A 16,239-nucleotide genomic window follows, 5' to 3' on the forward strand; every position below is an offset into this window, starting at 1 on the left:
GGAGCCTTTCAATTTCTTCCAAAACTGAAGCTGGAGCCTTAAGTACTGTTATTGATAAAAAAAGGATCTAAATTTGATGCTAAATCAATTGAATGTGTTTTTCTTGGTTATAGTTTCAACCAAAAGGAACATTGCTGCTTTAACCCTATTTCTAGTCATTGATATCTCTCTAAATGTTATATTTGTTGAGTCATTGCCCTATTTTCCTTGTGTTTCTGGAGAGAGGGAGAAGGATGTTTGCCTAATCCTTCTCCAATTCTACTTCCTACTCTTGCTCTGAATACTTTTTGTTCCTTTGATGTTTCATGTTCCTAAACCTTATTCTTATTTGAATCCTACAGGTGTATTGAAAAATAAAGAACATAGCTCCTACTCCAGGACAACAGATCAAGCTCTGTATCATACTGATTTATTGAACCCTGATGTTCGCATTGCCATAGGAAAAGTAAGTAACATAGTCATACGCACTACCCATTCCATTTCTTAGTACCCTACTTATGATTACTGATCACCTTCCTATAGAGGTTTCATTGCTTTTATTTCCTCATAATTTAATCCCAAGACTATTTCTGATGCCTAAGCTAATCCTGAATAGAGGAAGTCTATGGTGGATGACACGGAGGCATTGCTTAAAAATTAAATTTGGGAGGTGGTTGATTTGCCTAATGGGAAGGAACTTGTAGGATGCAGATGGGTATATACTATAAAATACAAAGCTGATGGGACAATTCAAAAGTACAAGGTACATCTGGTAGCAAAGGGGTAGGCCCAGATGTATGGAGTTGATTACTTGGAGACCATTGCACTAGTTGCAAAGATGAACTCAGTTAGAGCTTTGTTGTCATCTGCTGCATCCTATTCATTGTTGCTCTACCATTTGGATTTTCAGAATAATTCTTGAATGAGAAGTTAAATGAGGAGGTTCATATGAGTCTCCCCCTTGGATTTTATGAGGATGAGAAGGGTGGAAAAGTTTGCAGGCTTAACTGCTTAAGAAGTAGTTATATGGACTTAAGTAGTTACCCAGAGCCTGGTTTGATAAGTTTAAGACTGCTCTTACCCAGATTGGTTTCCAACAAGCTCAATCAGAGTATACCTTAATAACCTTATTTATTAAGAGGACTATAGATCTACTCACACCACATAGTGTTTATGTGTCATTCCTACTTGGAATCTTAATACTTATTTCTATTTATACTTCAACAAAATAGAAACTTCTATAGCTTTCTACTTCTACTAAAACTAAAGATAAGAAACTGGAAATTACTAAAAGACTATGTCTAGATAAATACAAATGGGATCCAATGGTCAATCTGTTGACTTGCAGAACACAAAAATCACTCATCTTTAAGCCTTTAGCTGGGCACTTCCACATGTTGGATTGAGCCAAAAATATATAATATTAGAGTTCTATAAGTGTATTTTCAACACCAACAAATTTCAGCCAAATAAAACAATTTTGGTAGTGCATTCTTCAGGTTTCTGTCTGACCTCTTGCCTCCCATTTCTCTTCCATAGTAATCACTGGGTCTATAGTAGTCAAGTCAAACACAGTCTAGTTCCCTGACTAAAAGAATACACAACATTCATTTCATGATGCTGGTATCATGCACCTATAACACAGAATTAGTAACTTTTCTAGGTAAAGCAACAACATGCAAATCCATATCCATCAAGGACTGAAGTCAAAATAATAACAGAAATGAAATCATAGGAATTCTACTTTTACAATCAGTGAGGAAACTTAAAGCATTACCAAATGAGGTTCCTGCGTTTGTCCACTACTGGCTGCGACTTAACCTTCACAAGGGATTAATTGAATTCCAGTCATATATACAGGAATTAATGCCAAGTTTCTTTGCAGATAGCTATGCAAAATGCAATGACATGAAAAGAAATGCTGATGAACTTATTAAAGCAAAACAAAAGGGTTCATGCTTATACACCAGAACAAACTGGGGTTAGCTAAAAGGAAAAACAGACATCTCATGGAAGTAACAAGCTCATTACTTAGTATACATATGCAATATGCCACAAAAGTTTTTGGGTGAAGTTGTTCTACATGCTACTTTCTTGATTAATTGCATGTCACCCCATGTTCTCTAATTTAAGTCTTCTTTTGATCTTGTATGTAGTGACCATCACCTTTCAATGTCCCTTAAGGGTCTTTGGATGTACTTGCTTTATCCATGTTCTTAGACCTCACACAACCAAACTGGATCCAAAGGCTATTACGGAAGTGCTCTTGGGTAATCCTACCACTTATTTTTTATCTTAACCCTATTTTTGATCTTGTCTCTAACAAATGGTATATTCCTATATATACTTTTATTAAGGAAGTTCTTTTGATATTGTATGTTCTTAGACCTCACACAACCAATGTTCCCTTAAGTGTTTTGATCTTGTCTCTAATAAATGGTATATTTCTATGGATGCCAACTTCTTTGAATCTCAACCCTATTTTACTTGAGCCTCTCTTCAGAGAACAAGTTGCAATGAATAGAGATCATCTTCTTCTCCTACATGCTAATGCTCCTCTGCCTTCTTTAATTCCTGGTCCTCAATGTTTATGTAGATGACAATTGTTATAGCATGTAAATATCCAAATAAGACCTAGGAGATCTGAGTATTTCTTGAGCATAGTTCCTTCTCTTAACTGTTCCTCTTTTTTCTTCTCTTCTCTTTCTACATTCATCTTACACAAACTTCCTAAAATAAATTTAAGTGTAGCAAGAGAAATCTGCCTACAGCCTTGTTAGAACTAACTTAGCTGACTATATAGTCCCCAACAAATCAAGAAGCAAAACAATGAAACATGGAAACTGCCCATAGCCTTGTCAAATTTAACTTGGCTGATTGCAGTCCACAAAAAATAAAATAAAATAAATAAGAGTGCCTGCAATCAACCTAAGCGCTGTGTAAACTGTAAAAGCTGGTTGCAGCCCCTTGCTCTCTTACATAAAACAAAAATTGTGTATAGCCTTGTTAATTTTAACTTGGCTGATTGCTAGAATTTCAAACAGGATAAATCCTACAGCACAATCGATTAAATAGAGCTAATTGCAGATATTTTTATCTACCTCTCTAACAAATAAATATTTTTTATATGTATCTGAAGCATTTAACTAATAAATATCAGAAAAAGAGGACAAATTACATACATCTTATGTAGGGTAGGGATTACTACTCTACCTGTATAACACTATAACTGTTACAAGCAAGCCCAATACAAATGATTCCTGTTAAGCGCTATGATCCTAACCCCTTGCTTAGCTAAAGAATCAGCTAACCCATTAGCAGATCTCTGCACCCATTGTGTTTTTACAATCATGCTCATTGTCAATCATTAAATCTATTTGAGTTCATATGTGTAACCCCATACTGCTTTCTCACCATTTTTTTTTTTTTGAGAAGGTAAGGTAATTTATTAAAATAAGAACCAGTACAAAGGAGCCAAGGCCATTAGAGGCTGCCTAGAGCCACCACAAATTACAGATACAACCAGTTCTGAGATCTAAACAACAGACTCAAATTCTGATTTTTAAACACCTCCGATGCCGACACCCAGGACAGAAGTTTACCCACAACTTTCTGCACCATTTCCTCTGAATATTTAGCTTTGCCCTGAAAAATTCTGCACAGAAGCCGGGATAGTCTTCCAAGCCAAGATACCTTTCTTGCTGAGACCCTCAATCTGCCAACACAAGAGCAGATCCTTCACAGAATTTGGCATTACCCAGCTGATTTCCAAAGCTTGGAGAAAATGCCTCCAAATATAATTCGAGACTGGGCAATGTAAGGCCAGATGTTCAGTAGTTTCTACTACCCCACCACATAAGCCACATGACATGTCTGAAATCTGAATGCCACGTTTCACTAGATTAACTTTGGATAGACATTTATTTAAAGCCATTGTCCAGAGCAAAAACATCACTTTAGAAGGACTGATTGAGCTCCAAATCTGCCTAGCCAGAAAGTTTTCCTGACCTGAACTTATCAACTTACTGAACATAGACTTAACAGAAAACATGCCATCAGCTTCCCATTTCCATCTCCAAGCACCCTCCATGTCTGGGTCAATCCTCTGGTTCTGGAGCAGGCCCAACAGAATTGAATACTCCTCAATTTCCCAGTCAAAGAGGCGCCTCCTACAAGTTAGGTTCCAACTGAAAAAGTTACCATCCACATTGAAATTCTCAGCCACCGAGGAGTCCTGATTTACAGAAATTTGATACAAGAGAGGAAAGGCATCTTTCAGACACACTTCAGAACACCAAGAGTCTTTCCAAAATTTGATTCTTCCCCATTTCCCAAGTTGTAACCGATTCCTTCCTCAAATAAATTAGTGTTCTTCATTATACCTGTCCAAATGGAACTTATCCCTCTTGAAATAGGAGAATTGGATCTCCAATCACCCCAGTCCACTCCATATTTGTCCACAATCAGCTTTCTCCACCAAACATTTCTTTCATTTGCAAATCTCCAAAGCCATTTACACAGGAGGGCAGAATTGAATTTCTTCAATTTTCTTATTCACAACCCTCCAACTTCCTTAGGAAGACACCCTTGATCCCAGTTTACAACATGAACCTTCTTCTCCTCCTCCCAACCTCTCCAGAGAAAGTTTTTCTGTAGTTGCTCCAATCTGTTAGCCACTTTGGAAGAAATAGGAAATGGGGAGAGGTAGTAAGTAGGTAAATTAGAAAGAGTACTCTTAATCAAAATCACTCTCCCCCCAAAAGAAAGGTATTTAGCTTTCCAGGAAGCCAATTTCTTCTCCATTCTTTCGACCACTGGATTCCAAATCTGAGAGGAAGTATATTTAGCTCCAAGAGGGAGCCCCAAGTACTTGACCGGAAGATGGGCAGTCTGACAAGCCATAACTTCTGCACAAACTTCTAGATTTGTAACAAGACCTATAGGGATAATCTGAGATTTACCCAAATTAACCTTAAGGCCAAACACCACCTCAAACCAACTCAAAATTCCAAGCACCACCTCCAGTTGATTAGGAGAAGCATCAACAAAGCATAAGGTGTCATCAGCAAATTGAAGAATAATGACTTTTTCTTTTCCCGGAGCAATTGCAAAGCCCTCCCAAAGTCCATTCTCAGCAGCCTTCTTGCTAAAGAGATAAAATTTCCATGACGCAAATGAAGAGTAGGGGAGAGAGAGGGTCACCTTGCCTCAAACCTCTTGAACTTCCAAAAATCCCCGTCGTTTGCCCGATAATTAAGAAGGAGAACTTAGGAGTCTTAACACAAACTCTGATCCAGTTTCTCCAAAGCTGCCCAAAATTCATTTTCTCCAAAACCAGATCCAAGCAGTGCTAGTTAACATGATCATAAGCTTTTTCAATATCCAGTTTACACAGGACACCTGGGGTCCCCTCTCTTCTTCTGGACTCCAACAGTTCATTAGCAATGAGAACAGAGTCAACCATCTATCTACCCGAGACAAAAGCACTTTGGTTACAAGAGATAACACTGCCTAACACACACTTCATTCTTTCAGCCAAAACCTTAGCCAAGATTTTGTAGAAACTGTGCAAGAGACTAATGGGCCTGAAGTCCTTTATATTGACAGCCCCCTCAATTTTTGGAATAAGAGTGATGAAAGTTGCTTTCAGACTTCTCTGAAAGGAGGCATTAGTGTGAAATGCCTGAAACACCTGCATCAAATCACTCCTCACAATATCCCAACATTTTAAATAGAATAGATTAGAGAACCCATCAAGACTCGGTGATTTATCATTTTCTAGCTTCTTTACTGCACCCTTAATTTCCTCTTCTGAGAATGGTCTCTCTAACCAGATTTTCTGCTCTTCATTTAACTTATTAAATTGGAGCTCAGAGAGAAAAGGTCTCTGAACCCACTTCTCTTTATAAAGGTTCTTATAGAAAGAAGTAGCTACAGATTTAACTTCAGAACTAGACTCACCACACCTGTCCTCCCACACCAGCTTACTGATTAAAGAGAACCTAGCACGAGCATTTGCCATTTTGTGAAAGAACTTTGTATTTTTATCCCCCTCTTTAAGCCAAATGGACTTATCTCTTTGTCTCCATTTCCTCTCTTCCTCAACTACCATCTTATCATATCTGATTTTTGCAATTGACCTCTTAAGTCTCAGATCTTCAGACAAGGAACCCGCCACTTCAGCTCTGTCAATCTCTACAATGGTGCTCAACAAAGCCTTCTTATCAGTAACCCACTTCATATTCTTCTCCTTACTCCAAATTTTTAGTTTACCCTTGACAGCCTTTAATTTTGATGCCATAATGAAAGAACTAGAGCCTCCGCTTGCAACTCATTCCACACAGCTGATTAAGGGGATTAGATTTTCCTCCTCAAACCAAGCATTTTCAAACTTAAACGGGGATTTGACTGTCTCACAAAGACCACAAACAAGCTGAATAGGACTATGGTCGGACATCGGTCTAGGAAGGGTAAGCTGTCTGAAATCAGGAAAGAATTCATCCCAGTTTGAAGAAACCAAGAATCTGTCCAGCCTAACCAGGGTCAGGACAGATTGGTTATTGGTCCAAGTGAATCTATTACCCTGAATTGGGACGTCCATTAATTCCATACTGTTTATAAAGTCAGCAAACATGTTCATCAAACCAGTTCTTCTACCCCCTGTATTCTTCTCATCCACTGAAATAGTTGCAATAAAATAACCCCCAATTACCCAAGGACAGTTCTGAGGGTCTCTCAAATCTGATAATTCCGCCCAAAAAGCCACCCGAAAATTAGAATCAACATGACCATAAACGTTTGTGACTTGAATAAGTTTTCCATCTTGTAGTTTCAATCTCAGAGTGATTGAGAAATTACCAATTCTGCAAGAAACCAAAGAACAGAAAGTGGGGTCCCAAAGGCTCACAATTCCACCAGCACTCCCCAAGGCAGCCAAAGCCTTCCATCTGACCTGACCCTCCCCCCAAACACTTCGAATTGTAGCAGCATCAACCTACTCCACCTTAGTTTCTTGGAGCAAAGCAATCTTTGACTTCGATTGCTTCAAAGAATCACAAACCATCATCCTCCTCCTTCCTGACCCCAGCCCTCTAACATTCCAGGAAAGAATTTTCACTTCCATAAGAAAAAACTAAAGAAAAGGACCCACACCTCACATCTTCTTAGACCCCCTTGCAGCCCCTTCACTACTCCCCGCCTTATCATTCAGACCCCAAGTTAAACTCATCATTTCTCTGCTTCTCTTTGTTTTTAATCCCCCTTTTTTTCTGCCAATTTTCCCCTCTCCATAAGCACTCTTTGTTCAATTCCTTCCAGGAACTTAATAGTATCAGCTTCCATCCCCAGCCCCAGAACTTTCGATGTCACCCAAGAAGATTGATTATTTTAAGACTTACTGTCCTTGCCTACCTCCGCGGCTGATGAACTCGCTTTCCCCTTGCTTCCTATCAAGACTTCTCCGTTGCTTCTCCTCATTTGCTTGGGACTTACACCACTATTTCCCAATTCTTTGGATTGATCAAGACATTTTCCCACATTCCCACTATGAACCCTCATTACCCACCACCGCAATAAGGCTCGCCACCAACGGAGTCTTTCACTATCTCTTCCATTGGCACCAGAGGCAGCTCTAGACTTTGTTGCCGTCCGTTGTCCATCTCCCACGCACTTTTTGAAGAAGATCAAACTTTTTGAGATGAAGTAGCAGCCTGACTCAGATCACCCTTCACCATATTATCAGGGCTAGGAATGTGGGCTAGAGGAAAACCATCACTTGGATTCAACTACTGTTTGGATGGCAGACTAACCCAGGTCGGTTCCAACTGAACCGAACTATAATCTGTTTGTCTACCAGTGGGCCACCAAGGCTCACTAAAAAACTTTTTACCTTCACTTTTCTTTGCCAATTGAGTAAAGTGGGTAGGCAAGGACTTAAATCTAGATTGACCCGGATCCAGAACCTGAGTCCAAATCTGAATCTCCTCATCTTCCTTGGAATCCAATCCGGCCCCTTGTCGAGCCTCCCTCCCCAATAACCTCGACACCTCCACGTCTGACTCCGTGTGTAGTTCTTTAATGCATAGCTTTATGAGAGTTTTTAAATCCTCCACCCTCGGAAAACCCCCACTTCTTCCCTTCATTAATTCTGGCGTGCAAGATTCAAAGCACTCAGCCTAAGGACGATCCTGGCCGTCCAGAGGAACTACTTGTGGACGGATCAGAATGATCCCACGACCATCTTCTTCCACTCCGTCGACCTCCGGCGAGCTACTCAGTGGCGGTTTGAAACTCAGTGACCTTTTATGGAACTATTGTGGTAGTGAGCTTTCTCCCTCGACTTCTAAGACCACTGTGTTAGAGATTTCCGAGCTCCTTCCCTGCAATCGGAACTGACTGTTCTCATGAATCTCATGTGTCTAACTTCGAACCGTCAGCAACGACTCAGGCCAAATACAGATTTCAAATACCGACTCCCCCACAACAACCTCCACTTTTTCAGGAATCTTCCCGGACCTTTTCACCTTCATTCGGACTCACTCACAGGCTGAAAGCTCCTTAGGGGAGTCATCGGTTTCCACGAAACCACCACAAGCATCCCCTATGTTCTTGATCACACTCGGGCACCACAGTATCAAAGGAAGACCATACACCCTCACACAGATGGTTTTTGAACGGTTTGAATCTTTGCTTGATTCTGGATAGAAGCAGCCAACGCTTGCCCCCCACCAATCCAGAAAGAGATGATTTCTCCCCATTTGCCACGGACCCTGCTTTAAGGATCCAAGCTGCCGCTGATCTCGACGAGAATATGAACAAGAAGAGGTCATCGGCTAATTTCTTTACTTTCACTCCTCCCACCTCCTCCCAACATCTACTTATCCATTATTCCACTTCTTGAAAACCTGCCCTCCACTAAAATCTTCCCACCAAGCAATCTCCCAGGAATCTCCTTCTGGCCTCTACGCCTTGGGACTCTATAAATATCATTTGTCTATCCTCCACCTTCTTGATTTCAGACTGCCCAAAATTCGGCCAAACTCCAGGCGTAACCGCCTTACTATAAGAGAAGTTCGGTCTCCTCCTCGCCCTCTTCTCTACACCCCTGTACCAATTCCTAGCTTCCCATCTCCTTCTGCCTCCCTGATCTTTCCGAAGAGATCTATCTCGAAACATCTTCACCTTGAGCCTAGAATACTTCGAACGTAATCGGTACCAATTCCTCTTCAAAACGCTCCCTCTTTTATTTTTATAATTTCATTATACCAAATTAATTCTAACTTGCCAGGATGCAAGTTCAAGGCCTATGCATTTAGACACTTAGATGCAACCTAATCTACTATTCTAATCTTACCAACCAATGGGCCTTCGAACCACATGCTTCCCGCACGACCAAGACAACAAACCGTACACTATAATTGATTCACCAAACACCAGATTTTGAGTATTGGCAGTTATTATCACGATGAAGCTCTACTTATTCATTGACTCCGAGAATACCAGCTTCCCTGGGTTTACCATCACAAAATCTACATTATTGTCGATAATTGTTCGTCGATGCTTGAACCCCTGAATCCCCACGACAACTCCCCATTAACCACCAACAATGAAGACAATTTCGGGAAGGACGAAAATAAAAATGGGGTGCCCGATGAGTACTGTGAATAAACCCTAGTTGTTTCTAGGTCAAAGTAAAGAAGAAGAAAGAAGAAGAAAGAAAAGAGAAAGAAGAAGAAGGAGAGGAGAAGAGTGTTCGGCCAGACTAGAAGAGAGGATGTTCAAAAGTCGCTCTCCTAGCCGACCCACTTGACTTTTATTAATAAAACTTAAGTTACAAGAAAGACAATTTTGTCCCTCATAGAAGATGGGACACATAACTTAAACTCAGATACAATAGACATTTCACTTTCAATAAGATACACCAGAATGACCAACATACCCCTGACCGAGCATTCTAACACTCCCCCTCAAGCTGGAGAGTATATATCATATAGTCCCAGCTTGTTACAAATGTAATCTATTCTTCCCCGAGACAATCCTTTTGTGAAGAGATCTGCCCACTGATTTCCTGAGCTCACATGAGATGTAGTTATTACCCTACTTATCACTTTCTCTCTCACAAAGTGACAATCCACCTCAATATGTTTAGTTCTTTCATGGAAGACAGGATTGGATGAGATGTGAACAGCAGCTTGGTTATCACAGTATAGTTTCATGGGTTTGTCAATTGAGAAACCCATTTCCTGTAGTAGGTTCTTCAGCCATACTAGTTCACATGTGGTATGGGCCATAGCCCTGTACTCTGCTTCCGCACTACTTCTTGCCACCATTGTTTACTTCTTGCTCTTCCAAGTTACAAGATTGCAACCCAGGAAGGTACAATACCCTGTGGTTCACCTCCTATCTGATATAGAGCTAGCCCAATCAGCATCTGTGTACCCTACTATCTCAAGAGTTCCTCCCTTTTGGTATAACAAAGCACGACCTGGAGCACCCTTTAGGTACCTAACAATTCTCAGAACAGCTTCCCAGTGAGGAACCCGGGGATGTTGCATAAACTGACTCACCACACTGACAGCAATGATATATCTGGCCGGGTAATGGTCAGGTAGTTCAACTTTCACACCAACCTTCTGTATCTTCCAGGATCATCAAACTCTTCACCTGCATCCACACTTAACTTGTCAATGAGTTCCATAGGAGTCATTGCTGGTTTAGCACCTAACAACCCTGTTTCTTCAAGTAGATCAATAACATATTTCCTCTGACATAGGTTGATCCCCTGTTTTGACCACGCAACTTCTATTCCTAAGAAATACTTTAGCTTCCCCAGATCTTTCGTATTGAAGTGGTCTTGTAAGAATTTTTTCAGCCTGTCAATTCCATTGTTGTGACTTCCAGTTATGACAATATCATCCACATACACGACTAGCAAGATTTTTCCATCTTTTGAGTTATAGCTAAACACATAATGATCAACCTGACACTGTTTCATCCCAAAGGCCTTCACCACTTCACTGAACCTACCGAACCATGCACGAGGAGATTGTTTCAGTCCATAGATTGCCTTTTTGAGCCTGCACACCTTACCAGCCTCCCCCTGAGCAACAAACCCTGGTGGTTGCTCCATATACACCTCCTCAGCAAGATCACCATGTAGGAAGGCATTTTTGATGTCAAGTTGTGGGAGAGGCCAATCATACATAGTAACCAATGAGATCAACACCCGAACTGAACCAATTTTAGCCACAGGAGAGAATGTCTCCATATAGTCCACACCATATAGCTGAGAATAGCCCTTGGCCACTAACCGTGCCTTCAATCGTTCCACACTGCCATCAGGAAGATGCTTCACTATATAGACCCATTTACACACAACAGTGTGCTTACCAGGAGGAAGGGTGGTGAGTTCCCACGTATGATTATGTTGTAGAGCAGAGAGTTCTTCTTCCATGGCTTGCCACCACCCTAGAGAGGTAAGGGCTTCCTGTACAGTCTTGGGAATGGGAACCGATGAGAGTAATGGTATAAACTTGCAATGAGAAGCAGAAAGGTGAGCAATGGAAACATAGTCTGAAATGGGATGAGAAGTACAAGTACGTTTACCTTTCCGCAAAGCAATAGGGAGATGAAGATCTGAGGGAGAAGGAGCAGTAGCAGGATCTGTCGACGGGTGCTGAAGTGGAGGAGGAGCCGAAGCACTTCTGCGAGTATACACTTGAGTAATTGGCGGCCTCTCTGTAGTAACAGGCATATGATGTGCATCTGCAGTAGGAGTGGGAACTATGGGAAGGGGGTCCACAACCGGAACAGGAAGAGGAACCACAGAAGGAGAAGAAGAGACCCCGACATCGGAGAAAAAAGGAACCGATTCAAAGAAGGTGACATCAGGGCACACAAACGATTTATGAAACTTAGGGTTATAACACTTGTACCCTTTCTGAGTCCTTGAGTAGCCAAGAAAAATACACTTCGTAGCTCGAGCATCTAGCTTGTCTACTCCGGGCCCCAAGTGTTGAACAAAACAAACACAACCAAAGACTCTTGGGGTGAGAGGAAAGGGAGACAAAGTGGAGAACAACATGGAGAAAGGGGATTGACTTCCAAGGATTGACATGGGCATCCGATTTATCAAAAAACAGGATGTAAGAACAGCATCACTCCAAAAATGCTTTGGGACATGCATATTGATCATCAAGGACCAAGCAGTTTCAAGAAGATGTCTATTTTTCCGTTCAGCTACACCGTTTTGTTGCGGGGTGTAGGCACAAGAAGTTTGATGAATTATTCCATTATGGTCTAGGTATTGCTGAAATGATGAGGATATGTATTCTTTGGCATTATCGGAGCGAAGTATTTTCATATGAACACCAAATTGAGTGCGTATTTCAGCATGAAATTTTTGAAAAATAGAGAACAATTCACTACGGTCTTTCATAAGATAGATCCATGTCATCCTTGAAAAGTCATCAACAAAGATTACAAAATACTTAAACCCATTGTATGACACCACTTTAACTGGACCCCATACATCAGAATGAACTAAAACAAAAGGACTTGAGACACGACTATCAATTCTTGGACTAAATGAGACTCGATGATGTTTTCCCAACTGATATGACTCACAATCTAATGATGAAAGATGACTCAAGGAAGGAACTAGCAGCTTCAAAGCCTTGAGAGAGGGATGACCAAGTCTGCAGTGCCATTGGAGAGGAGTAAGATACGACTGAAAAGCCACTGGTGGGCCACCACCATCAAGGTAATACAAACCACCGGCTTCATGCCCTCCACCAATCTTCGTCCCCGTCTTGAGATCCAGAAACACACAAGAAGAAGGATAGAAGGTTACAGAACAATTAAGGGACTTGGTTAATCTGCTAACAGACATAAGGTTAAAAGGGAACTTAGGAACATATAAAATAGATGCTAAAGACAATGAGGAGAGATCAACATCACCAACACCACAAATAGGAGATGTAGAACCATTAGCAAGTGTAATTGTCTGAGATGTGGATGTGCGAGAAAGGGAAGAAAATACATCAGGAGTCCCAGACATATGGTCCGAGGCTCCAGAATCAATGATCCAGGGTGAGGCTTTGGAAGCTAAACAAGCCATACCTGAATGGGCAAGTGTAGTTGTGTTCTGCTGAGATGTTTGAAGGAACTGCTCATATATTGCCCGTGATACACTCACCATTTCCTGCCCGGAAGCACAAGTGGGTGTGGAGGGGGTTGGGACAGTTTGCTGGCTTTCAGTAATTGTGCTACTACTCTTAGATGTAACATGGTTAGCCCAAGTGTTGGGTGGACCACGCAAATCATAGCAGAAATTAATTGTGTGCCCCTCTAAGCCACAATGTGTACATTTCCTCTGAGCATTACCCCTTCCTTTTCCACGGCCTCCCCCTGACTCACGGCCTCCAGTCCGGCCACTAGCCCGGTTAAACATGTGTCCACCACGGTTGCTTGGAGGGCCACTGCTGCCACCACCACTTCTACTTCCACGACCACTCCCTTTAGTCACTACCAAACCAGATCTATTAGAGAAGGAAGAATGTTCCACCGGCTCAATGGATGTCCTCTTAAGACAGGCAAAAACTTCTTCAAGTGAGGGGAGAGTTGATCCCCCCAATATCTATGCTCTGACAGGCTCATACTCAGCCTTCAAGCCCACAAGAAACCTAGTCACATCAAGTTGTTCACGTTGCTGTTGTTGGATCTGGACATCTGATGTTAGAGGGTGATACACATTTAGCTCATTGCGGATGTTCCTCAAACTTGCATAATACTCTTCTAAGCTTTGACTTCCTTGCTTCAAATTGAAGTACTCTTGGTATAACTGATATACCCTAGTTGTGTTGTCAGAGTACAACTTTTTAGCATGATCCCAGATCTCTTTGGTTGTATCTAGGAACATGAAGTTCACACTAATCTTTGGTTCCATGTTGTTCCAAAGCCATGTCAGTATTTGTGCATCATCTTGTTCCCAATCACTGAACCCAGGAGAATCAGAGGAAGGTTTCTCCTCCCTCACATGTTTTACTTTCCTCTTGGCCTTCAAGAACACCTCCACAGATTTTGCCCATGGTACATAGTTCTCACCATTCAACTTGATGGATGTCATTTGAACACTTAGATAATCTGAAGAAAGCATGATGCCTGTTTTGTTGTCATTCCCAACTACAGTTGAAGCCATCTCAATTATTTCTCCTTCGAATATACACCACAATCTCACACTTGTCACAAGACTTATCTCACTTATGATACCACCAACCCACTTTCTTCAACTGCACATTACACACTACACTCTAAAGCTGAAATCATTCAGTCAACACATCAAACACTTGGACTGCACACTGCAGGACCATTTACCACCAACACACCACTACTGAAATTACTCAGTCATTTCATCGAACACTTGTTATCCATACTACAGAACTGATTACACACAAGGTCTAGGGGTTCACTTTTAAGCATTTAGAATCATAGATATGTCAGCCACCACAACACAACCAATACCACACCACTGCTGTTGTGGACATCAGCAGTCTACTACTCTTCTTTCAGCACACATGCGAGCAAGAAAACACAAAAAAAACATGACTGATATGTGTATCAGTTTCACCCAGCACCACAACAACTAACTTTTGAAGCACACAAAAAAAAAAAATCAGCATTCACAATCCATTTCTGAACACACGACAGCAGTGTCCATACCTGTATACGTCCAGCCCTCTTCGTACACTGAATAGAGGGTCTAGTATACCACTTCAACGACCACCACAGCACCGGCCAGAGGCATTCTCACCTCCAGGCCCTCAAAACGACAACTCCTTTTCAGCCCTTTATCGAGTCTTCAATCAGATCAGCTGTAGGATGATGAAACCTACTATGAAGCTGGCGGTGAACCCAGGAACAAGACAGTAGCAAGAAAAAGAGCACAAGACCTTAATGCTCTGATACCATGTGAATAAACCCTAGTTGTTTCTAAGTCAAAGTAAAGAAGAAGAAAAAAGAAGAAATAAAAGAGAAAGAAGAAGGAGAGGAGAAGAGTGTTCGGCCAGGCTAGAAGAGAGGATGTTCAAAAGTCGCTCTCCTAGCCGACCCACTTGACTTTTATTCATAAAACTTAAGTTACAAGAAAGACAATTTTGTCCCTCATAGAAGATGGGACACATAACTTAAACTCAGATACAATAGACATTTCACTTTCAATAAGATACACCTGAATGACCAAAATACCCCTGACCGAGCATTCTAACAAGTACAAACCTTTTTTTCAGGTACCCAGTTACAACTTTCTCACCATTTTTTAGGCACTCTGTTACAACTTTAGAATCACCTTCAATGACTAAATTTGTTGGGCATAAAAAAATGACCAAATTTGTTGTATTTAGTTCTCTTGCCCACTGTGATCCATGAAGCAGAACTAGAATCTCAGCCTTTGTGGAGTCCCCATGGCCAATTGGTCCTGAGAACGTAGCAATGATATACCTTGCATGAGCTCATTAAACGAATGAGAATGACTTCCATTTCTAAAATAAGATATAGTTATTTATATAGTCAGAATTCCCATTCCCCTAATCATGCAAAATTTTTTGGGGAGATATAAAAATGAGGCTAAACCAAAATTCTCATCACAAGAATTCTGAAAGGCAGTAACTATATATAGTTTGCTTTATATCTTTTGAGTTACAACCAAAGGATGTTCTCTTCTTTTATGAAATGGAATTAAGGGGACAATCTATATGGGCCCCACACAATTTAATATAAAATCAATTATTTAAACAAGTGAATAATTATGCATGAGATAAATTCAGAATTTTACAACACCATGATAAAGAAATCCCGATCTCCATTTAATTAAGAACATAATTACACAAGAGGGAGAAAGTTTTGAAGGTTTAAATTATATATAAATCCATCTTTTAACATTTTTCAGACACCACTGAAAATTTTGAAAACCATGTGTTCCCTATAGTACTTTTCAACCTTCCTAGTATACTCAACATTTGGACTAAAACGTAAATTCTGCTTTTAATTCTACATCCAAATTAATATGCAACATATTGTCAGGTTACTGCCTAACCTGAATAATCCAAGTTGTATTTTACATAGTTGTCAAAACCTTATGATTCACAGACCGATTCATGATTCAAATTAAGAATCCCAAGGGTTTTCAACACAAATCTTATGTCTGAACCCTTTTCTTTTTCAAAAATCATATGCTTACCATTTGAATCCAACAACCTTTTTGTG

The 16,239-nt window shown here is 40.8% G+C and overlaps 1 protein-coding gene across 6 annotated transcripts in view; it reads right to left on the reverse strand.

The window, feature by feature from the left end:
* Positions 1-16,239, reverse strand: part of LOC148873312 (AMP-dependent synthetase and ligase family protein) — a 132,329-nt gene that overhangs the window by 41,674 nt on the left and 74,416 nt on the right. For all 6 annotated transcript variants that reach the window (XR_016104670.1, XR_016104671.1, XM_088962974.1 and 3 more), the window contains one exon: positions 1,757-1,800. Coding sequence is in view for 4 of the 6 variants with exons in the window: in XM_088962974.1 (XP_088819100.1) it covers positions 1,757-1,800 (44 nt within the window). In the remaining 2 variants the exon portion in view is untranslated. The remainder of the gene's footprint in view (positions 1-1,756; positions 1,801-16,239) is intronic.

The sequence above is a fragment of the Nelumbo lutea genome, chromosome 1 (genome assembly GCF_056320005.1).
Source record: "Nelumbo lutea isolate HS-2025 chromosome 1, American lotus-T2T, whole genome shotgun sequence".
NCBI classification, from domain to species: domain Eukaryota; kingdom Viridiplantae; phylum Streptophyta; class Magnoliopsida; order Proteales; family Nelumbonaceae; genus Nelumbo; species Nelumbo lutea.